The sequence below is a fragment of the Carassius gibelio genome, chromosome A15, assembly GCF_023724105.1.
Source record: "Carassius gibelio isolate Cgi1373 ecotype wild population from Czech Republic chromosome A15, carGib1.2-hapl.c, whole genome shotgun sequence".
Taxonomy (NCBI): Eukaryota; Metazoa; Chordata; class Actinopteri; order Cypriniformes; family Cyprinidae; genus Carassius; species Carassius gibelio.
This window is the reverse complement of record NC_068385.1, coordinates 6,875,044-6,897,536: the sequence shown is the minus strand read 5'-3', so window position 1 is coordinate 6,897,536 and position 22,493 is coordinate 6,875,044. Positions and strand designations below refer to the sequence as shown.

Sequence of the window (22,493 nt, the reverse complement as noted above, 5' to 3'; positions counted from 1 at the left end):
CCAGCATCGGGCACCGCCTCGGGACCAGCATCGGGCACCGCCTCGGGACCAGCATCGGGCACCGCCTCGGGACCAGCATCGGGCACCGCCTCGGGAACTGCATCGGGCACCGCCTCGGGAACTGCATCGGGCACCGCCTCTGGCACCGCCTCGGGAACCGCATCGGGAACAGCATCGAGCACCGCCTCGGGAACTGCATCGGGCACCGCCTCGGGAACTGCATCGGGCACCGCCTCGGGAACTGCATCGGGCACCGCCTCGGGAACTGCATCGGGCACCGCCTCGGGAACTGCATCGGGCACCGCCTCGGGAACTGCATCGGGCACCGCCTCGGGAACTGCATCGGGCACCGCCTCGGGAACTGCATCGGGCACCGCCTCGGGAACTGCATCGGGCACCGCCTCGGGAACTGCATCGGGCACCGCCTCGGGAACTGCATCGGGCACCGCCTCGGGAACTGCATCGGGCACCGCCTCGGGACCAGCATCGGGCACCGCCTCGGGACCAGCATCGGGCACCGCCTCGGGACCAGCATCGGGCACCGCCTCGGGACCAGCATCGGGCACCGCCTCGGGACCAGCATCGGGCACCGCCTCGGGACCAGCATCGGGAACCGCATCGAGCACCGCCTCGGGAACAGCATCGGGCATCGCCTCGGGAACAGCATCGGGCACCGCCTCGGGAACAACATCGAGCACCGCCTCGGGAACAACATCGAGCACCGCCTCGGGAACTGCATCGGGCACCGCCTCGGGAACTGCATCGGGCACCGCCTCGGGAACAACATCGGGCACCGCCTCGGGAACCGCATCTGGCACCGCCTCGGGAACCGCATCGGGCACCGCCTCGGGACCAGCATCGGGCACCGCCTCGGGACCAGCATCGGGCACCGCCTCGGGACCAGCATCGGGCACCGCCTCGGGACCAGCATCGGGCACCGCCTCGGGACCAGCATCGGGCACCGCCTCGGGACCAGCATCGGGCACCGCCTCGGGACCAGCATCGGGCACCGCCTCGGGACCAGCATCGGGCACCGCCTCGGGACCAGCATCGGGAACTGCATCGAGCACCGCCTCGGGAACAGCATCGGGCACCGCCTCGGGAACAGCATCGGGCACCGCCTCGGGAACAACATCGGGCACCGCCTCGGGAACTGCATCGGGCACCGCCTCGGGAACTGCATCGGGCACCGCCTCGGGAACTGCATCGGGCACCGCCTCGGGAACTGCATCGGGCACCGCCTCGGGAACTGCATCGGGCACCGCCTCGGGAACTGCATCGGGCACCGCCTCGGGAACTGCATCGGGCACCGCCTCGGGAACAGCCTCGGCCTCCGGAGCAGCAGCGGGCACCGCAGCGGGAACGACCTCGGCCACCGCCCCGGCCTCCGGAACAGCAACGGGAACCGCATCGGGAACGGCTTCGGTCACCGCCTCGGCCTCCGGAACAGCAGCGGGCACCGCCTCGGCCTCCAGAACAGCAACCGCATCGGGAACGGCCTCGGCCACCGCCTCGGCCTCCGGAACAGCAGCGGGTACCGCCTCGGCCTCCAGAACCGCAGCGGGCACCACATCGGGAACAGCATCGGGCATTGCCTCGGCCTCTCGAACAGCATCGAGCACCTTCTCGGGAACAGCCTCGGCCTCGGAAACAGCATCGTGCACCGCCTCGGGAACTGCATCGGGCACCGCCTCGGCCTCCGGAACATTAGCGGGCACCGCATCGGGAACGGCCTCGGCCACCGCCTCGGCCTCGGGAACTGCATCGGGCACCGCCTCGGGAACTGCATCGGGCACCGCCTCGGGAACTGCATCGGGCACCGCCTCGGGAACTGCATCGGGCACCGCCTCGGGAACTGCATCGGGCACCGCCTCGGGAACTGCATCGGGCACCGCCTCGGGAACTGCATCGGGCACCGCCTCGGGAACAGCCTCGGCCTCCGGAGCAGCAGCGGGCACCGCATCGGGAACGACCTCGGCCACCGCCCCGGCCTCCGGAACAGCAACGGGAACGGCTTCGGTCACCGCCTCGGCCTCCGGAACAGCAGCGGGCACCGCCTCGGCCTCCAGAACAGCAACCGCATCGGGAACGGCCTCGGCCACCGCCTCGGCCTCCGGAACAGCAGCGGGTACCGCCTCGGCCTCCAGAACCGCAGCGGGCACCACATCGGGAACAGCATCGGGCATTGCCTCGGCCTCTCGAACAGCATCGAGCACCTTCTCGGGAACAGCCTCGGCCTCGGAAACAGCATCGTGCACCGCCTCGGGAACTGCATCGGGCACCGCCTCGGCCTCCGGAACATTAGCGGGCACCGCATCGGGAACGGCCTCGGCCACCGCCTCGGCCTCCGGAACAGCAGCGGGCACCGCATCGGGAACAGCCTCGGCCACCGCCTCCGGAACAGCAGCGGGCACCGCATCGGGAATGGCCTCATGGACGGCAGCCGCCCGCTCGGGAACGTTCTCCGGGTCCTGAGGAACAGTAGCTGCCGGTCTCCTCCTCCGCCCTCTACGATGGAGAGTCGGTGGCGTTGAGTCGGCCATCTTGTGCTGTGGTGCTGGGCTGGCGGCCATCTTGAGCTGTGGCGCTAGGCTGGCGGCCATCTTGGGCTGTGGGGCTGGGCTGGTGGCCATCTTGGGTTGTGGGGCTGAGCTGGCAGCCTTGTCTGGAAACTCTGGTGTGGTTGTTGCATTCCACTGAGCACGATGGTGCAGGTAATTGGTAAACCCCCAAAAGTCCAGGATCTCTAACCCCTTCATCTCCCATTGAGGTAAAGGATCATCCAGGCAATTATTAAACCAATCCTTTAGTGCTGCATCATTGTAACCTAACCCGACTGCCAAAGTCCAAAACAATTGCGCCAGGCCACCCACCTCCCTTCCCTCTTGATGAAGGGTGGTTAAGTTTCGGAATCTCCCCTTCCGTTCCTCCATGGTGGCTGGGGAACCGATTCGAAATCTCACACCGCTGGATCTAGGCATGATGGAGTCCTTCTGTCACGGTTGGGTTTGGGAAAACACAAAGAGAGGGTAGATCCAAATGCAGGTAAGGGTTTTTATTTAAACAGAGGGGTAACTACAAAAATAAACAGTCATGAGAGACAAACGTAACCAAAAGAGGGAACCGGATGAAACGGGGAACTCGGAAGAATGAGAAGGTAGAGGAAGTCTCGGGGGAACGAGAGCATGAGACACATAGGGTAAGGACTCCATGATGACAACAGAGAAAGACAGCTCTATATAGGGAAACTAATGACAGAGTATTGTCAACACCTGTGCGATTCTAATTGGAGTGCAATTACTGTGAAGACACAACCAGACTAGCGGAATTAAAGTGCCTATGGTGAAGTGCCTAAGGGGAAGTGAGCTCACTAGGGAACACCCAGGAAAACAAAGACTGGCAGCGTGACATGATTTTCTTTGAAAGTATTGCTTTACTAATGTCAGATTTGTTATTTTTATTATTGTAATTTATTAGGAGCATGCTTTAATTATTGTCCTGATCATTGAGACACACAAGCACAGGAAAAGAATATGTGAATGAATAAGACATGATAATCTAAAGCATTTAACCTGGTTAATTAGGATTCATGTGAACCAATCTTAAATAACAATTAAACCAAAAGGTGAGGGAAAAAGGAATGCTCATGAGAAATCTTTCACTACATTTGATTTAGGCAATATTTATTTGACCCTCTAACTCTAGAATACTAATTGTATTCTTAAAAAAAAAAAAAAAAAAAAAAAACTTGCCCGTTTTAGACTTGCACTCTATTCATTCTCTTCTCTTATCTTTTTGTATTCTATCTATTTGTTTTTATTTATTATACAATTAACAAAAGCAAAAAAGGCCTCTAACACTTTCTTTGTTGTTTTCTTTTTATTTAATATATAATTTAATTTATGTAATTTATATCCCATCAAACTAAGTGACTCAATTTTGCGTTATTACATGATGAAGTCTTGGGAAGGTTACTTTGGAAATGTAATAAAGATTATATGTTACCCAATTTAAAATAAAATAAGTAGTGTAACTGTAATTTCAATTACTTTATTAAGGTAAACTGATTACATTTGATTATTTATTGAAGTACATTTTAAGAGTGCATATACACAGACTGATCTTAGGTATACCATTTTCCACATTGATTTTAGTATGTAATTTTATATTGTCAGATATGAGATACGATGTTTAACATGTTTATAGAATTGAACTAATACTTTATATATATATAGTTACATACAGTGAGATATCAGGGACCTGTCTGTGTGTTTTTGCTCCCTGTTACCCAGTTTTTTCCTCTTATTGATTGTTAATTTGATTTCAGGTGTGTCTCCCCAATTATCCTATGCTTAAAAGCCAAAAATTATTTAAATAGAGTTGTGTTTTTAATTTCTTCAAATAAAGATTTGTAGAGATTTTTATATTGGAGAGTAGAAAAGTATATTGCTCTTATATTGTTTTTATTATTATTATTCTTGCATTTATTCAAGATCACTGAAAAGCTTTCAGTCATCTTTTAATCATCTATCAAAGTATTTAGTCTAATTAATAACGATTCATGTGAACCAAACTTAAACCAATGAAAACAAGATACACTTAAAAAGTGGTGTAATAATTTTAAGCAATGACAAGTGAAATTTGGTGAAATAGCTTTGAAATGTCCCAAGATTTATCAAATTAATTAAATTTTATTTAATAACAAAATTTATGTAGGACGTATTTGAATTGTTGGACGAAGCTTCAACGCCCATTGGTTGAAGTTTGCCTTGAACACCTTATGACACGGGACGTCACTTGTTTATCAGTCGAGTCACAGAGAGTGAAAGTAAATACGAAGATGTAGAGCTATGAATCGATTTACAATACGGAATACTGAAGGGTTTTATAGGGAGCTTTATAGTTAATGAATTTACCAGTGATTTCTTTGTGTGAATCTGTGTGTAATTATATTTTGATCAAGGTGAGTGCTCAGATCTAATGACGCTTCACAGGTAACTTCCGCATATAGGCTATATTTTCTCTGAAAGAGGTATTCTGGATGTGTTTGGGGTTGCATGCGGTTAATTTTAGCCTTTGTGCTGACAAAAAAACAGACATTATTTGAATTCGAGTGAACGCGCGTCTCATGACGTTATTATTTTATTATTAGCCTATTATTATTATTATCTCATGATCCTGTTTCTCCGTCTCTCTGGATCGGCTTTACATTTACATTTAATCATATAGCAGATGCTTTTATCCAAAGCGACTTACAAATGAGAACAATATGCAATCAGTCCAACGAGAGAACAACAACAGTAGGCTATACAAGTCTCAGTTATTCTGGCGCAGAACACGCAGTGTGTTTGTTTGTTTTTCGTTTCAAATAGAAAGTGAAAGTATGTGTTGTTTCGCTTTTAAACAATTAGAACCGTATCTTTACAATGCGTATTATCAAAGTTTTTAATAGGACCCGTAAATTTACCTGTGTACTTATAGAAAGGGCGGAGCATTTTGTCTATATGTAGGCTTATTAAAAACTGATCAAGGTGAGAAAACAAGACTCGAGACACTTTATAGGTGACTTCTGAATACAAGAAAAACCGGATTTTAGGATCTTGAGACTTGATAATCTGTTTCTTCGACTCTCAAGATCAGTTCAGCTGAATTATTGTGTTTGTTTGCCATTTCTGTCCAGAGTCCGTGGTGAAGCTCAGATTCTGTTTCCTCATGGATGACACACAAACATCCAGAGATGAAGATCTTTGTCCTGAATGCAGGTACTTTCAGTAAACACTATTTAATAGCTTTTAAATTACTGAAGATGGCAAGATGTTGTTTGATGATAAAGGCTTATAAAACATTACAGTAAAATTATGGTCGTCATAAAGCATTACCTTTTTTTTCTGTAATAGTTTAGTGCACCAGAAGTGACCAGAACTAGTATAGTATTTTGAATTCAGTAATTTAAAGTATTGATTGTAATCTCCCCCCCCCCCCCCTCTTCTTCTTCTTTCTTTTTTTCTCTCTTTCTCGTGTAGTTCAGTTCATCAGAAGGGATCAGAAAAACCAGAGCCCAGCTGTATCTCTATGGGGAGTCACAAGTCTATGGATTGGCCATTACAGTTTAAGAAAGGAGATACACAGTCTGATCTCAGGTAGCCTTTAACATTTCTGAAAAAATATTATGATACATAATGATAGTATACAAATTTAATTATAGTATTTTATTTTATCAGAGTAGTATCAGTACTCTTTTTCTACAAGATATGAGAAATAGTTTTTGTGCATATTTATAGATTTTTTTTTTTCTGATGATGTATATAATTTTTCTCACACAGACACATCTTTGAAAGGAAGGAATGTTTAATTTTTTTATAGCATAAATAATTATGAAGTGTTCTTGAAAGTGTTTCATAAGGATAAATGAATATGTAATTTGTTGAAAACAGTAATTCAAAGCATTTTCTTTCATCTCTCTCTGTTATAGTTCAGTTCATCAGAGGATACCAGAACCCAGCTGTGTGTCTATGAAGAGTGATCAGTCTTTGGTTTTGCCAATAAATTTTAAGAGGAGAGATCATGGGTATAATTTTTCTATCACAATATGAACAATAATCAGTTAAATAATAATAAAAATATTTGGATTATTAGAATAGTATTCTAATAATGATAAATTAATTAATTTCATTTGAAAATAAATATACATAGTGGTGCTCACACGGAGACAAATTTGTGAACACATTAAGTTCAGTTTACAGTTTTTGTATCAACACAAATAAAGATTGTAAAGTGCTCTTTAAAATGTTTGTACAAATATATATATCTCTGTAATTTTTTAAAATGTATTTTTAAATGTATTTTAAAGTTCATTTCATCATAAGAAATCAGAACCAAAGCCTGGCTGTGTGTCTATGAGTGAAGGGCCTGCGAGTCCTCCACTACATCCTAAGAGTAGAGATACACAGACTGATCTCAGGTATAACATTTCTGTAAATGAAATGATTTGATGGCGATACAGAATACAAAAAAAAAAGTATTTCTCATTAACTCATGTAATAATATGTTATTTTAATTTTACAGTTATCAAGTCCTCAGCACGTTTAGATCAAATCTGAAGAGGAAGTTTGAGTGTCTGTATGAGGAAACAGCGATGCAGGGAAACCCAACACTTCTGAATGAGATCTACACAGAGCTGTACATCACAGAGAGCGAGAGTGGAGAGATCAGTAATGAACACGAGGTGAGACAGATTGAGACACAATCCAGGAGAGCAGCAACAGAGGACACACCGATCAAATGTAGAGACATCTTTAGAGCTTTACCTGGACAAGACAAACCCATCAGAACTGTGCTGACAAAGGGAGTCGCTGGCATTGGAAAAACAGTCTCAGTGCAGAAGTTCATCCTGGACTGGGCTGAAGGGAAAGAGAATCAGGACGTCCAGCTCATATTTCCTCTTCCTTTCAGAGAGCTCAATCTGATGAAAGACAAAACACTCAGTCTTTCAGATCTTCTTCAGGTCTTTTTCCCTGAAACAAAAGAAATTGAAATATCCAGTGGCAAATATAAAGTGTTGTTCATCTTTGATGGTCTGGACGAGTGTCGTCTGTCTCTGGATTTTCAGAGCGATGTGAGGTTGTGTGATGTAAGTGAATCAGTCTCAGTGGATGTGCTGCTGACGAACCTCATTGTGGGGAATCTGCTTCCCTCTGCTCTCATCTGGATCACCTCCAGACCAGCAGCAGCTGATCTCGTCCCGTCTGAGTGTGTCCATCGAGTGACAGAGGTACGAGGCTTCAATGAGCCACAGAAGGAGGAATACTTCAGGAAGAGAGTCAGTGATCAGAGTCTGGCCGAGAGGATCATCTCACACCTGAAGTCATCAAGGAGCCTCTTCATCATGTGCCACATCCCAGTGTTCTGCTGGATCTCAGCCGCTGTTCTGGAGAAGATGTTGAGTCAAGAAGGGAGTGGAGAGATTCCCAAGACTCTCACTCAGATGTACACACACTTCCTGCTCCTTCAGACCAACATCAAACATGAGAAGGACTATGAGAAGAAGGTGACAGATGAAGATATGATCCTCAAACTGGGGAAGCTGGCTTTTCAGCAGCTTGTGAAAGGCAACCTGATCTTCTACGAGGAAGACCTGAGAGAGTGTGGCATTGATGTGACAGAAGCATCAGTGTACTCAGGATTGTGCACTCAGATCTTCAGAGAGGAGTCTGGCTTGTATCAGGGGAAAGTCTTCTGTTTCGTTCATCTGAGCATTCAGGAACATCTAGCAGCTCTATATGTGCATCTCTCCTGTATAAACCACAACAGAAATGTGTTTGAGCCAATCACCAAGCAGAGTTTTATATCTATAGTACGACAAAATTCCTCAGATGTTTCATTATCTGCTGTGCATCAAAAAGCTGTGAATGAGGCTCTACAGAGTAAAACTGGACATCTGGATCTTTTCCTGCGGTTTCTTTTGGGTCTGTCAGTGGAGTCTCACCAGATTCTTCTACAAAGACTAATGAAACAGACAAGAAGCAGATCTGACAGCAATGAGGAAACAGTTGAGTACATTAAGAAGAAGATCAGGACCATTGACTGTCCAGAGAAATCCATCAATCTGTTCCACTGTCTAAATGAACTGGGTGATCGTTCACTAGTTAAGGAAATACAACAGTATCTGAGATCTGGAACAATAAGTGAAGCCAAACTCTCTTCATCTCAGTGGTCAGCTGTAGTTTTTGTGTTGTTGACATCAGAGAAGAAGATGGATGAGTTTCATCTTGATAAGTTTGTTAAAAGAAGCAAAGCTGAAAATATGAAAGTTCTTCAGATGCTTCTGCCAGTGGTTAAGGAATCCAAATCAGTTAAGTAAGTAAGAAAATCAAATTGTAACGTCAGAGAAGTCCTGTTAATAATTCTGGCTTACCAGGTATTATAATAATTACATAAAGAAGTCATTTTTAAACAACAGGGATAAAAGACCTAGCAAAAATTGAGACCAACCAAGTGAATAAGTGCATATACAAATTATATTTCACATTAAATTAATGGAGTATGGCAACATTTTATGGTTATTGATTAAATGTTTTCTTTATTTCCATTTTACAGATGGATACAATAATGGACTGAATTTTACATTTTTAAATGCTAATTTAATTTGGTCCTAATTTTTTTGTTTGTGTGTACCATTGTGGGATCCAGATGTCCTCACAAGATTAGTAACTGGCCAACAGTTTCTGTTTGTGAGGGGTAGGGTTTGGGGTAGGTTCAGACTGAAGGTCTGGAATTCATGGCAGCTTTCATTGGTCAAGGCCCGCCCATGAGGCCGTTTGACCAACATGTCAAACAGCCAATCAGAGTTTGTTTCGTTCATCATCATGTTTTGAGGCATGGAAATGTTGCCGTAGTAAGAGACCGATGTGTCACAGTTGTAAACACGGTGGCTTATTTTGTGAGGGGGTTTGGCACCACGGCATCTTTGTTTTTCACGTGGAACGTTAAAGAACGCGACACACACGTCTTATGGAAATCATGTAGAATTCAACCAATCCAGTGCCGACTTGAACACTTCTGAAGTTTTTCCACTTTTGTGTGCCATATGTATCAGATGATTAGCCAACGCTCTGTGGGCGTTACATCTGAGGCAGATTTAGGTTAAGTGTATAGAAAATATAGATAGGTCTGTATAAAACAATGGTAGTTTATGGCAAGACCCCACTAAGATAACTATATATATTAGGGGTGTAACGATACGCGTATTCGTATTGAACCGTTCGGTACGACGCTTTCGGTTCGGTACGCGGTACGCATTATGTATACCGAACGGTTCGTTGGAGTAATTAATTATATTTGAAAAAAAAAAAAAAAGAGAGAGAAAGAAATATAATGATATGCGTTCAACAAGGTAGCCCAATAACCCAAACAACGTAACAGGCAACGCCCATGACACTCCCGAAGAAGAAAAAAACACCATCTTATATGTTTATGTTAGGCTACTCAGCAGGTGCTCGCTCACTCAGTACGTGCTGAAGGCTCGTTGCAAAATAGCCAATGCGTTTAACAGACTAGAAATGAGAAGATCCCCCAATAACCAACAGGCTATAGCGTGATGCTATAATGGTATAGCTATAATGGTGATGGCAAGAGAGTGGTGGATAAAAAAACAACGGTATGTCGCATCTGCAACATGACAGGGTACACCAGCGGGATTACAAAAAAAAAAAAAAAAAAACCAGCGGGAATATCTGGGATATATGCGTCAGTACTATCTGGGAAAAGACGAAAAAAAGGAGAAACATGCACGCAGCAAACTATCCCTGCAGCATTTAGACACTACAGCTTACAGGGAATCCAACCCAAACACCAGACCTGTTGGTTATTTTAGGATCTTATATTTCTGGTCTGTTAAATGCATTAGACATTTTGCAACGAGCCTTCAGCGCGTGCTGAGTGAGCGAGCGCCTTAGGGGCCGTTCACATATCGTGCCTAAAAACGCGTGGAAAACGCTAAGCGCGTCTTTCTCCTCTCCAAAGCGCTCGGGCAGAAGCGCTCATGAGGCGTCTGTCTTTGCTAAGCAACAATGACGTGCTCTCTCCATGAGACGCGGAAATTTCAGCGAAGGATAAATGGATTTGCAGCTCTAAAAATCGCTTGCAGTAGCTCTGCTACTGAATTTATTTCAAAATTGCAATCCATATACAACTATGATCAGCTGTTCCTTCATCTTGGCTGAGCTCTCAACGTTGTTACGGGAAAGGATGAAGCTGATTGGTTGGTTCTTGTCACATGACCCGCGGTGCGCTTGCGGCATTCTGAAAAGTTGAGATGTTTTTACATTTTGCTGTATCTAAAACGTATCGAACCGAACCGAACCGAACCGTGACATCAGTGTATCGTATCGAACCGAACCGTGAATTTTGTGAACCGTTACACCCCTAATATAAATGTATGTATTTGACCATAAAACTGGAATTTAAAATGAATGTTTATTGCAGTTGTTTGATTGCTTTTTTCAGTTCATAGTGTTTAACAAGTATGGTTGTCATCTTTTTACAGTTTAAGATATTGTGGTCTCACAGATGAAGGTTGTGCTGCTCTGACGTCAGCTCTGAAATCAAACCCCTCACACTTGAGAGAACTGGATCTGTCTGGAAATAAGCTAGAAAGTTCTGTTGGGACAGTGCTCTGTGATCTTCATTGTAAATTGGAATTACTAAAGTAAGTGAGAGAGGAGTATTTATGCTCTGCATTTAACCCATCCAAGTACACACACTCTCATCTAGAGCAGTGGACAGCCATATTGCTGCTACATCCGGGGAGCAATTAGGTGCCTTGCTCAAGGTCATATGAGTCATGGGTATTGAAGGTGGAAGAGCATTGTTCATTCACTGCTCCCACCTACAGTTCCTGCCGTTACTGAGACGCGAATCTGCAACCTTCAAGTCTCACTCTCTAACCATTGGGTCACAACTGCCTAATGGTTATTGAGTCGGATCGATTTTCACACATAAAACACAATGTAAAGTATATTTGAAGTCATGGGCGATGGAATGAAACTTTTAAATGTAAAACTTTTACTTAAAAAAAAAACCCGTTAATTAAACTAAATCAGTTACCACATACCTGGCAAGATATCTCAAAAATTAACACAGCAACAAGTCTAGTAAGTTGTTTTGAACAAAGAAATTGATGTACTGCAGCTAGCTTTCTAACCTAGCAAAAATGTAAGTTTAACTGTTAGCATCATAACTACAGTGTAACTGTAATTCAACAAAGACTACATGATTCCTCTAAAAGCAACAGGTGAACATATGATGAACATTAACTTTAATAGCAGCTTGTTTAGTATGGGAGCACACAACCAGACCCACTTGAGCAGCAAATATGCTAAGATGCTTTGTTTACCTTGCTGTCTCATGGGAGTGTGAACAGACATATTACCTAATTTAGAGATGGTAAAAGTGAGTGGTTCCAATATCATTGGTCGTAAAAAGTAAATTGGTATTGTCCAACACACATACAATTGTTCTGACGCCCATGTTTGTAATGTTCAGACTCTTTTTGCTGCTGTGCGTTCAGCTCATTGAGCTGGAAATGACTGAACACATGAGCTGCTCCTCAGTAACATGATACTGCAGGACTGGCACTGTTTCATAATCAGAACTGTATGTGGGTGGGCTAACATTATTCAGTTTGTGTTTACATTGTCTTGTGTTTTCATAGTGTTGCCAGAGGTAAATTTTCCATTGTCTATTGCAATATAGTCATCAAAGTAAAAAAAAAAAAGATATTTATATGCAAATCATTTTATATTATCCAAGACACAGTAGGTAACTGAAGCTGGTTAGTACAAAAACTCTAATTTAACATGTCACCGTTGGTTCCTGGTTGTGCAGCCTCAGGTTCCTGGACAGGAAATTGATTGCACTGGCATACCAGTTGCCTAAAGCTACTGTCAGTGTTGGTCTCCTTTCAGAGGTATTGGCTGTTAATTTAGGGCAAACATGTTTTGGTCCAAATGGACAACATGTTGATGGTTGCATACAGAAACTGCCAGGGTGCAAATGTTCACATCAAGAGACACAACTCACCCGCCATCTCCTAGTCTGGAGTCAACAGTAACTGAAGTCACATTCTGGGCAAGCTCAATCTGATCCTTTAATCAATACACTGTCAAAACTTATTTCTCCTGCTTGAATAAGACTTTAGATGTTTTTTGCTCTGTGACAATTTAGACCTCAGTCCAAAGATCCATCAAACATGTCGATTTATGCATTAAATTTGTACTTTCTCTTTAATAATGGATTCACTGCTAAAGTGAACTGATTTGATCTGAGATACTGAAGAGTGTGTCTCTACAGGTTGAGTCATTGTGGTCTCACAGATGAAGGTTGTGATGCTCTAACTTCAGCTCTGAGATCAAACCCTGGACACCTGAGAGTGCTGGATCTCTCATTAAATAAAATGGGAGATTGTAAAATGAATCTGCTCTCTACTGTACTGAGGAATCCTCACTTTAAACTGGAGAAACTGGGGTAAGACCATGGATGACTCTGACACATGAAACACAATGTAAAGTATATTTTAAGTTTTTAGCATCGTCTGCTGCTGTGAGTTCAGCTAATTGAGCTGTAAATGATTTATCACATTTCCGTCTCAAGACTTTAAACAGACTCAAGCTCAACCCTCTCATCATTTAATAACAGTAATATTGTGGTCAATAAACCAAAATGCATTTGAATTAAAATTAATATGAGAATGTGTACATAACATTAAATAACCTCTAAAAAGTCTGAAAATTCCTGTTTATTTTTAACATCTGTCTGAGACATCGTTACCTTAATGTGTTTTTTCTAGTTGCATTCATCTTGCTCGAAAAGGCTCAAATTACACTGAACAAAATTATAAACTCAACACTTTTGCCCCCCCCCCCCCCCACACTTATCATGAGCTGAACTCAATGATCTAAGACTTTTTCTATGTTCACAAAAGGCCTATTTCTCTCAAATATTGTTCACAAATCTGTCTAAATCTGTGTTAGTGAGCACTTCTCCTTTGCCGTGATAATCCATCCACCTCACAGGTGTGTCATATCAAGATGCTGATTAGATAGCATGATTATTGCCCAGGTGTGCCTTAGGCTGGCCACAATAGAAGGCCATTCTAAAATGTGCGGTTTTATCACACAGTGAAATGCCACAGATGTTGCAAGTTTTAAAGGAGCATGCGTCTGGCATGCTGTGTTACGACTGGGATACAGGAAAATACGGGGAGAGATCCAAATGTGGGTATGTCATTTATTAGGGGTAATCCAAATCGTAAACAGTCCATGCAGGGGTCAAAACCAAAGAATCAATCCAAACAACATAAACCGACAAAAACACAAGGCAAGAACAAGACTATGAAACAGACGTGATAATCAGACAGGTGGAGGCTCAGGGGAAGGGACGGAGGGCCAGGCTCACAGAAGGGAACAGGGACAGGAAGTGAACAAACAACCTAAAACTACAACACAACAGGAGATCAGGGTGGGTCAGGGCGTTCAGGAACCCAGGACAGCGCCGACCAGGCAGGACCCCAAGGCAGAGCAGAAGACCACCACAACCCTGTGGTTGAGACCGGAGCCCCCCAGGGCGGAGCAGAAGACCACCACAGTGGGATCGGACTGCAGGAGAGCAAGTCTGGTTGGGCAAGTTTGAAACAAAGAACATGAACAAGTTAAGGGTAGCCTTTAGAGTGGCCTTTTATTGTGGCCAGCCTAAGGCCCACCTGTGCAATAATCATGCTGTCTAATCAGCATCTTGATATGCCACACCCTTGAGTTTAATTTCAAGGTAACCTATAGAAAAAAAATACACTTAAGCATGCAAAATAATGTAAGTGTACCCTTTTCCACATTTGAATGATTATGTAATTACGTAAATACAGCCATATCATACATTATATTATGTATTTGTGTCCTCCTCATACACCATTTATTCAAGCACTCTCTCACACTCACACACACAAATCACAATCAGTATTAACTCCATGTTAAATTCAGATGTTTTAGGATCATGTTTAGTGCTCTGGAACATTTTAGACATCAGTCCAGTGATCAATCAATCAAACATGTTAATTTGTGTTTTAAGTATGTACTTTCTCCTTAATAATGGATTCACTGCTAAACTGATCTGAACTGAGAGTGAAGAGTGTGTTGTTCTCTGTAGGTTGAGAAATTGTGGCATCACATTTGAAGGTTGTGCTGCTCTGACTTCGGCTCTTAAATCAAACCCTGGACACCTGAGAGTTCTGGATCTGGCTGGGAATAAACTAGGAGATTGTGTGAATCTGATCTCTTCTGTACTGGAAGATCCTCCCTGTAAACTACAGATACTGTGGTAAGATCACATTTCTAAGACTAAAACCAGCTTGTAAAATAAATGTTCAGTAAACTCAGTAAATCTCAGAACAAATGACTCTAATGACTAAAGATGATGTAAATTTTTTCAATCTCCATCTTATCTGCTCACATTCTGCTCCTGTTTTTGACCAACAAAATATTTACTGGAGCGTCTGGTAGTTTAATTAATAGTTCTCAGCTTACTTCTCTCTTTTAAAGGTTCATTTTGTTTACTTGTTCTGAAATCCTGTGAACTCATTGTATTCTCATAGATGTCATGGCATGAATTGGGGTGAAACTGTGAAATACTGTACATCGGACAGCTGGAAGCATTTTCCACTATTTTGTGAACCATTAATTAAAAAACAAAATCTTAGTTCTGATAGGAATACCGGAGATTTAACATGAATGTTCAGATATCATTATTGTGATACAGAGCCCAAGTGACTTACTGCAGATGACAACTAACTCAGAGGTTTAGAGTTCAGCAGTCCTCACATATCATTTAATAAAATTAAGTTGATCAAAGTGGAAAACAGAGACCATAAAGCTAGAGGTAAATGTGAGGAAAATAAGTTTTTCTCCATTAACATCATCTCAGTGCATGTGTAGACAATAGTTCTTACATTGTACATTAAAACAGTTAATTTTTCATCACATTTTCATTGAGTTTATAAGCTGCCAGATGAGACCAAACACAAGAAAAATATGTGTTTTATCACAAAAGTTAATAAATGTTATGCATTGGGGAACATGTTGGTCCTATAAAGCAAATGTCCTCCTGTAGGTGTTTATTAGAGGTAAGTGACTGTTTCTCCTGACAGATCCGTCCTTATGTCACTATGAAACCGTATCTCACATTCAACTTTGTGTGTCTGTTCAGTGCTGAAGCACATGACAGTTTCAAACAGCATACTCATGAATAATCAGTGCCTCTCATAGGTAAAATTTCTCTTCAGTATGCATAATTCTTCAAACCTATCAATTATTGGCTACAAGCGCAAACTTTGTCTTTCTTTAAAAGTAAAATTATTATATACTTCTAATGCTTCATCACCAAACACATGAAGAAATAATGATGCTTTCAGTTTCTCTAACTTAAGATCTCCATCAGTTACAGATAAATACAGCAGAAATCTTTGTTTAAATTGTCTCCAATTTTCAGCAACATTCCCAGAGAGTTGAAGCTTCGAGTGTGGCTGTAATCCTTCCATCTCCTCAGTGTTTTCTTACACATGTGCATGTAATCCACAAACTTTTATCCTCTACTCTTTTTTTTTCCTATCGTCCTTTTAAAAGTAATCATGTTACTGTTTTTATTAATTTACCTCAAAAGTAAATAGAAATTAGTTTCTTTACTAGTTACGTTACTTTTTTCTCCATGAAATGTATGAAATCCCAGCATACACGCTCCCAATAAATATGTTATTGAAGGATCAACATCAACAGAACACATTTGTTTTTTTTTTGTTTTTTTTTTAACTAAAGCAAGCATAGGCTGCTGCGTGCTTGGTTTAGTAAAGCAAAATTCCAGCAAAGAGTGCTGCATTTATAATCTCCAAAAGACATTTGTTGTGTCTCACGGGTGAAGGCCTCTAATCCACTGGCACTTGATTCACAGTGCGTGTGCTACATCCTTTTTACCTCTAGATTATAAAACACTGCATTCTTTTAGCAATGTAACATGGCAGTAACCTATAGAGACATCTGCTTGTAACTTTAATAACTATTTTGAAAATTATAACGTGTTAAATTACGTTGCTAAAAAAGTTATAAAAATTTCAGTAATGCGTTAAGTAATGCGTTACTGCCCAACACTGCTTCTGACGCAATGTTTTGCTCATGGTTCTACTTTTTATTAAATAAACTTCACATGCATTAAAAAAGGAAATTTATTTAAACACTTTTATTTAACTTTGCTGCTATAGAAACACACACTATAGGCCATCTCTGATCACATGTGCACATGCGCCAACATTTATCAGACAGAGCTGCCACAACTAATTAGAAACAGCACTTTTTTTACAGCATAAACATGCATAAATCTCATTCTATCAGCAGCAGTATGTGGCAGTGATTGTGCCACTTCTGCTCTGAGACCAGAGTCAATAACAAACTACACTGGAATGCTTGAATGACAGTTCACTTTGTGTCACTGTTCCCTCCAGGTTGTGTGATTGTGGTATCACAGATGAAGGTTGTACTGCTCTGGCTTCAGCTCTGAGATCAAACCCTTCACACCTGAGACAATTGGGTCTTTCAGGGAATGAACTAACAGGTGTTGGTGTGAAGCTGCTTTCTGATCTAAAGGATGATCAACATTATGAACTGAAAGTATTTTTCTATTGTAAGTATATTTTTATTTGAAGCTATTAAATTGCCCCAAATTTAGGAACAGGGCTCATATACTGATCAGCAACATTATTAAAACCACTGATGGGTCAAGTGAACAATACTGATTATATTGTTACAGTGGCACCTGTCAAGGGTTAGTCAGCAAGTAAATAGTCACTTTATCAATTACATTTTGGAATCAGGAAAAATGGGCAAACAATAAGATACAGATGCTTGTCATATAATTAGAATATCATCAAAAAGTTGATTTATTTAACTAATTCCATTCAAAAAGTGAAACTTGTGTATTATATTCTTTCTTTACACACAGACAGATATATTTCAAATGTTTATTTCTTTTAATTTTGATGATTATAACTGACATCTAAAGAAAATCCCAAATTTAGTATTTCAGAAAATTAGAATATTGTGGAAAGGTTCAATATTGAAGACACCTGGTGCCACACTCTAATCAGCTAGTTAACTCAAAACACCTGCAAAGGCCTTTAAATGGTTTCTCAGTATAGTTCTGTAGGCTACACAATCATGGGGAAGACTGCTGACTTGACAGTTGTCCAAAGGACGACCATTGACACCTTGCACAGGGAGGGCAAGACACAAAATGTCATTGCAAAAGAGGCAGGCTGTTATGGTAAATGGACTGCATTTATATAGCGGTTTCAACAGACCACATGGCCATCCAAAGCGCTTTACAATTTGCCTCACATTCACCCATTCACACACTCATTCATACACCGACGGCGGTGTCTGCCATACAAGGCGCCATCCAGCTCGTCGGGAGCAGCTGGGGTTAGGTGTCTTGCTCAAGGACACCTCGACACTTGGTCAGGTGGAGCCGGGGATTGAAGCACCAACCTTCCAGTTTGTAGACAACCTACATGAACCACTGAGCCACTGAGCCACTGCCGCCCTGTTCACAGAGCTCTTTGTCCAAGCACATTCATAGAGAGGCGAAGGGAAGGAAAAGATGTGGTAGAAAAAAGTGTACAAGCAATACATATAACCACACCCTGGACAGGATTGTGAAACAAAACACATTAAAAAATGTGGTGGAGATTCTCAAAGAGTGGACTGCAGTTGGAGCTTTCGCATTCCTTGTGTCAAGCCACTCTTGAACAAAAGACAGCATCAGAAGCATCTAAAGACAAAAAGGACTGGACTGCTGCTGAGTGGTCCAAAGTTATGATCTCATATGAAAGTAAATTTTGCATTTCCTTTGAAAATCATTGTCCCAGAGTCTGGAAGAAGAGAGGAGAGGCACACAATCCATGTTGCTTGAGGTCCAGTGTAAAGTTTCCACAGTCAGTGATGGTTTGTGGGGCCATGTCATCTGCTGGTGTTGGTCCACTGTGTTTTCTGAGGTCAAAGGTCAACACAGTCATATACCAGGAAGTTTTAGAGCACTTCATGCTTCCTGCTGCTGACCAACTTTATGGAGATGCAGATTTCATTTTCCAACAGGACTTGGCACCTGCATGCACACAGTGCCAAAGCTTCCAGTACTTGGTTTAAGGACCATGGTATCTCTGTTCTTAACTGGCCAGCAAACTCGCCTGACCTTAACCCCATAGAAAATATATGGGGTATTGTGAAGAGGAAGATGCGATATGCCAGACCCAAGAATGCAGAAGAGCTGAAGGCCACTATCAGAGCAACCTGGGCTCTTATAACACCTGAGCAGTGCCAGAGACTGATCGACTCCATGCCACGCCGCATTGCTGCAGTAATTCAGGCAAAAGGAGCTCTAACTAAGTATTGCTCTCACACTTTTCATGTTCATACTTTTCAGTTGGCAGAGATTATTATTATTATTTATTTTTTTTTATTTTTTTTTTGTATTGGTCTTAAGTAATAATCTAATTTTCTAAGATACTAAATTTGGGATTTTCCTTAGTTGTCAGCTATAATAATCCAAATTAAAAGAAATAAACATTTGAAAAATATCAGTCTGTGTGTAATGAAGTAATATAATATACAAGTTTCACTTTTTGAATGGAATTAGTGAAATCAACGGTTTGATGATATTGTAATGATGTGCTCAGCACCTGTATAAGTGACTTTGACAAGGACCAAATAGTGATGGCTAGATGACTGGGGTCAGAATATCTCCAAAACATTCTCACATGTGACTGTCTGTGTGTTTTATTGTAGGACTCTCAGTATTTAGATGTCAGTCCAGTTTCTTGTGGATCAGCTGATGGTAACGAAGCACTACAGAAACACAGTCACACAATCAACAGAGACTGAAGACAGAGACACACAGTGGTCACACTGAGTTCACATCGTTTTCTTTTTTGCGTCTTTTGTGGGTCTGTTCTTTTGAATAACTGATGTCATCAAATTTTCACGAATATCTGTTAAGTCATCTGCACACAGCCAAGCTGCTCAAAATTCGATGTAATGCAGGACAAAAGCCAGACTAATATTTGTATCTGTGTAAATGCATTTATGCCACCTCTGAGCAGCATTAAACAGTCTGTGTAAAGGCACACAAATGCCAGTACTTCTGTGCCACCTTTGCATTATAAATTTGCCAACAGAGGACCTGAATGTATTATTTGGGGTTGTTTTGAATTTGCTGTATTGATCACAACGTACACTTACACTCAAAAACACTCAGTAACACTCTATATACACTACAAGCATGTGAGAATGAGATTCATTCATGAATAACACTTTCTTTTTACATATTAACTTTCAGCGTAATTTAGTATAATATGACAATTTTACATCAGGGAGCCTGACTACTGAATAGAAATAAATATTTTAAATGTTACCGTTTTTACCTATAATATAAACTTCTGGAAAACATTTTATTGTTTACCTATTTTATATATGTGATATATACATTTAACTTTATATATTACATTTAACTGATCTATTAAAGTGGACAGATTACTGAAATATTTCCTTAGGCCTATCTGGTTGAATAGTGCTTACTAAACTGGAGTCTTTGTCTGGATTTATCTACTCTACATGATCCTTCCCTTTTCTGACAAGAAAATAAAGTTACTAAATTGCAGTAGAATTTTAATAATGTAGGCAAAATGTTTTTTTTTGTTGTTGTTTTTTTTTTTTTGCAGTGTGATTTCTTTATGCACTTGAATGATCTGGTTTTCATGGAATCATTCCATACTTGAAGTTACTGTGTAGTTAACATTCACTCCACATAACTATTTGGAATAACTGCTCTATCATATTTAGAATAAAAACTTTGTTTAATGATTGGATGGCTCGAAGTATGTATGATTGTATATTTTCACTTTCCTTTTTTGATTTTGGATCAAACCATTACAGCTTCAGATTACGAGGTTTTGAATGACTGAAAAATGTCATTTGTATGAAGTTAAACAGTGTAAAAACATCTTAAAAATAAACCAAAATTGATCAATGATGAATTTGTGTGTTGTACTAATTAGATAATATTACTGAATACAGATTTACAATAAAAATGCTTAGGAATGCTTAAATAGGAAAGACAAGAAATATGTGTCCTGTCATATCTTAATTTAAATATGCTTTAATCAGACTGAAGCTATTGAGCGTCACCCAGAAATACTCCTAGCAGGTGGTGAACATGCTTTACACTTGTTTTGATGCAGTTTGTTTCTATTAAGCATTGATTCCTGTCAAGTTGTTTTCTTTGTTATAGAAGTAAATGAAGGCATGGATTAGTGTGGTCTTGGAAATGGCATCAAGTGTCTATGTTTGGTCTATGTCTATGTTTGTCTTCTCTGTGTCTCTCCGCATCAACGTAGCACCATTTCTGAGAATATCCGCTGAACACAAACTGCGTACACTCTTCTGTGAAATTTGGCATCAGAGGAGTTAAATTTACTGTATTATTTGGGTACACTACACTCAATAACACTCAGTAATACTCGATATACACTACAAGCATGTGAGAATGAGATTAATTGAGGATTAACCCTTTATTTCTACACATTAACTTTCAGTGTAGTACAATATGACAAGTTTGAAATGTTTTACATTTTTACCTATAATATACATTTCTAGATTACATTTTATTGTTAAGCCTATTTTATATATGACATTTAAATATATTTAAATGATCTATTAAAGTGGACAAATATGTCCCTTTTTGGTTGAATAGTGCTTACTAAACTGGAGTCTTTGTCTGGATTTATCTATTCTGCATGATCATTCCCTTTTCTGACAAGAAAATAAAATTAGTAAATGATAGCAGATTTTGTTTGCAGAGGAATTTTAATAATGTAAGTAAAATGTTTTTTCTTTTGCAGTGTGATTCACTGTAATTCAGAAACTGTGGAAAGGTCATATGACTAGCACATGAAACACAATGTAAAGTATATATGAAGTGTTCAGCCTCTTTCTGCTGCTGTGAGTTGTAAGATATTGTAAGATAAATGAACATGTTCATCTTTCTGCAGTGACTTTAAAATATTGCTTCAGTTTTGTAAACACAAATCACTAATCCATACATATTGGTACAGATCTAAATATGTGATATTTAGTTGTTCTATGGTCATGTTTTGTGCTCAGTTCATCAAGTGCATCACTGGACTGAGGTCAGTGAATGATAATGAATATTTACTAAATATTTGCTAAAATATTACAATTATACTCATTGTAGCTCTTTCTCCTCCCATAGTGAATGTGGCGACTAAACACTTCAGAGTCTTTCAGAACTGATGAAAATTAGTGCATGTAAACATACCCATTATTCTCTGCAGGTTGCATGATTGTGGATTGTGATGGTGTGCTGCTCTGGCTTCAGTTCTATGATCAAACCCCTCACACCTGAGAGAACTGAATCTGTCTGAAAATAAACTAGGAAATTCAGTGAAGCTGCTGTTTGCTTTATTGAAAGATCCTCACTGTAAACTGAAGATATTTTGGTAAGATCATGTCTCTGATAGTCCCACATGTATTAAGTAAGACATGTCCTTTGTAAATTTCAACTTTAAAAATATCATGTTCAGTTAACACACTAACTCTTAGCACAAATGACAGATGATTGAAGATCAAACTTGTTTTCTTTGGTGGAAGCTGTATGGCTGTGGATACGTTTTTTGTTGCATTTTACTGTTTTTGGCCAATTAGGGAGTTACTGTTTTATAGTTTAGTTAGGATTTGTTGCTTTGGCCGAGCCCTTCCCGAAGTCTTCCGGTTTAAGTTATTATTTTAATAGTTTTATTGTTTCATGAACTACAAGTAAACTACAAGTAAATCTTTTTTTTTTTTAACTGATCTTATTAACTCACTGTCATTGAAGACTCCATGCTG

The 22,493-nt window shown here is 41.1% G+C and overlaps 1 protein-coding gene across 1 annotated transcript; it reads left to right on the top strand.

Moving 5' to 3' along the window:
- Positions 1-4,840: 4,840 nt before the first annotated feature.
- Positions 4,841-20,611, top strand: LOC128029029 (NACHT, LRR and PYD domains-containing protein 3). Its single transcript, XM_052616490.1, has 11 exons — positions 4,841-4,963; positions 5,681-5,762; positions 6,024-6,140; positions 6,473-6,568; positions 6,851-6,961; positions 7,066-8,856; positions 11,045-11,206; positions 12,850-13,023; positions 14,698-14,868; positions 17,039-17,217; positions 19,377-20,611. Coding segments are annotated over exons 2-11 (2,853 nt in total). The 5' UTR covers positions 4,841-4,963; positions 5,681-5,712; the 3' UTR covers positions 19,379-20,611.
- The last annotated feature ends 1,882 nt before the right edge of the window (positions 20,612-22,493 follow it).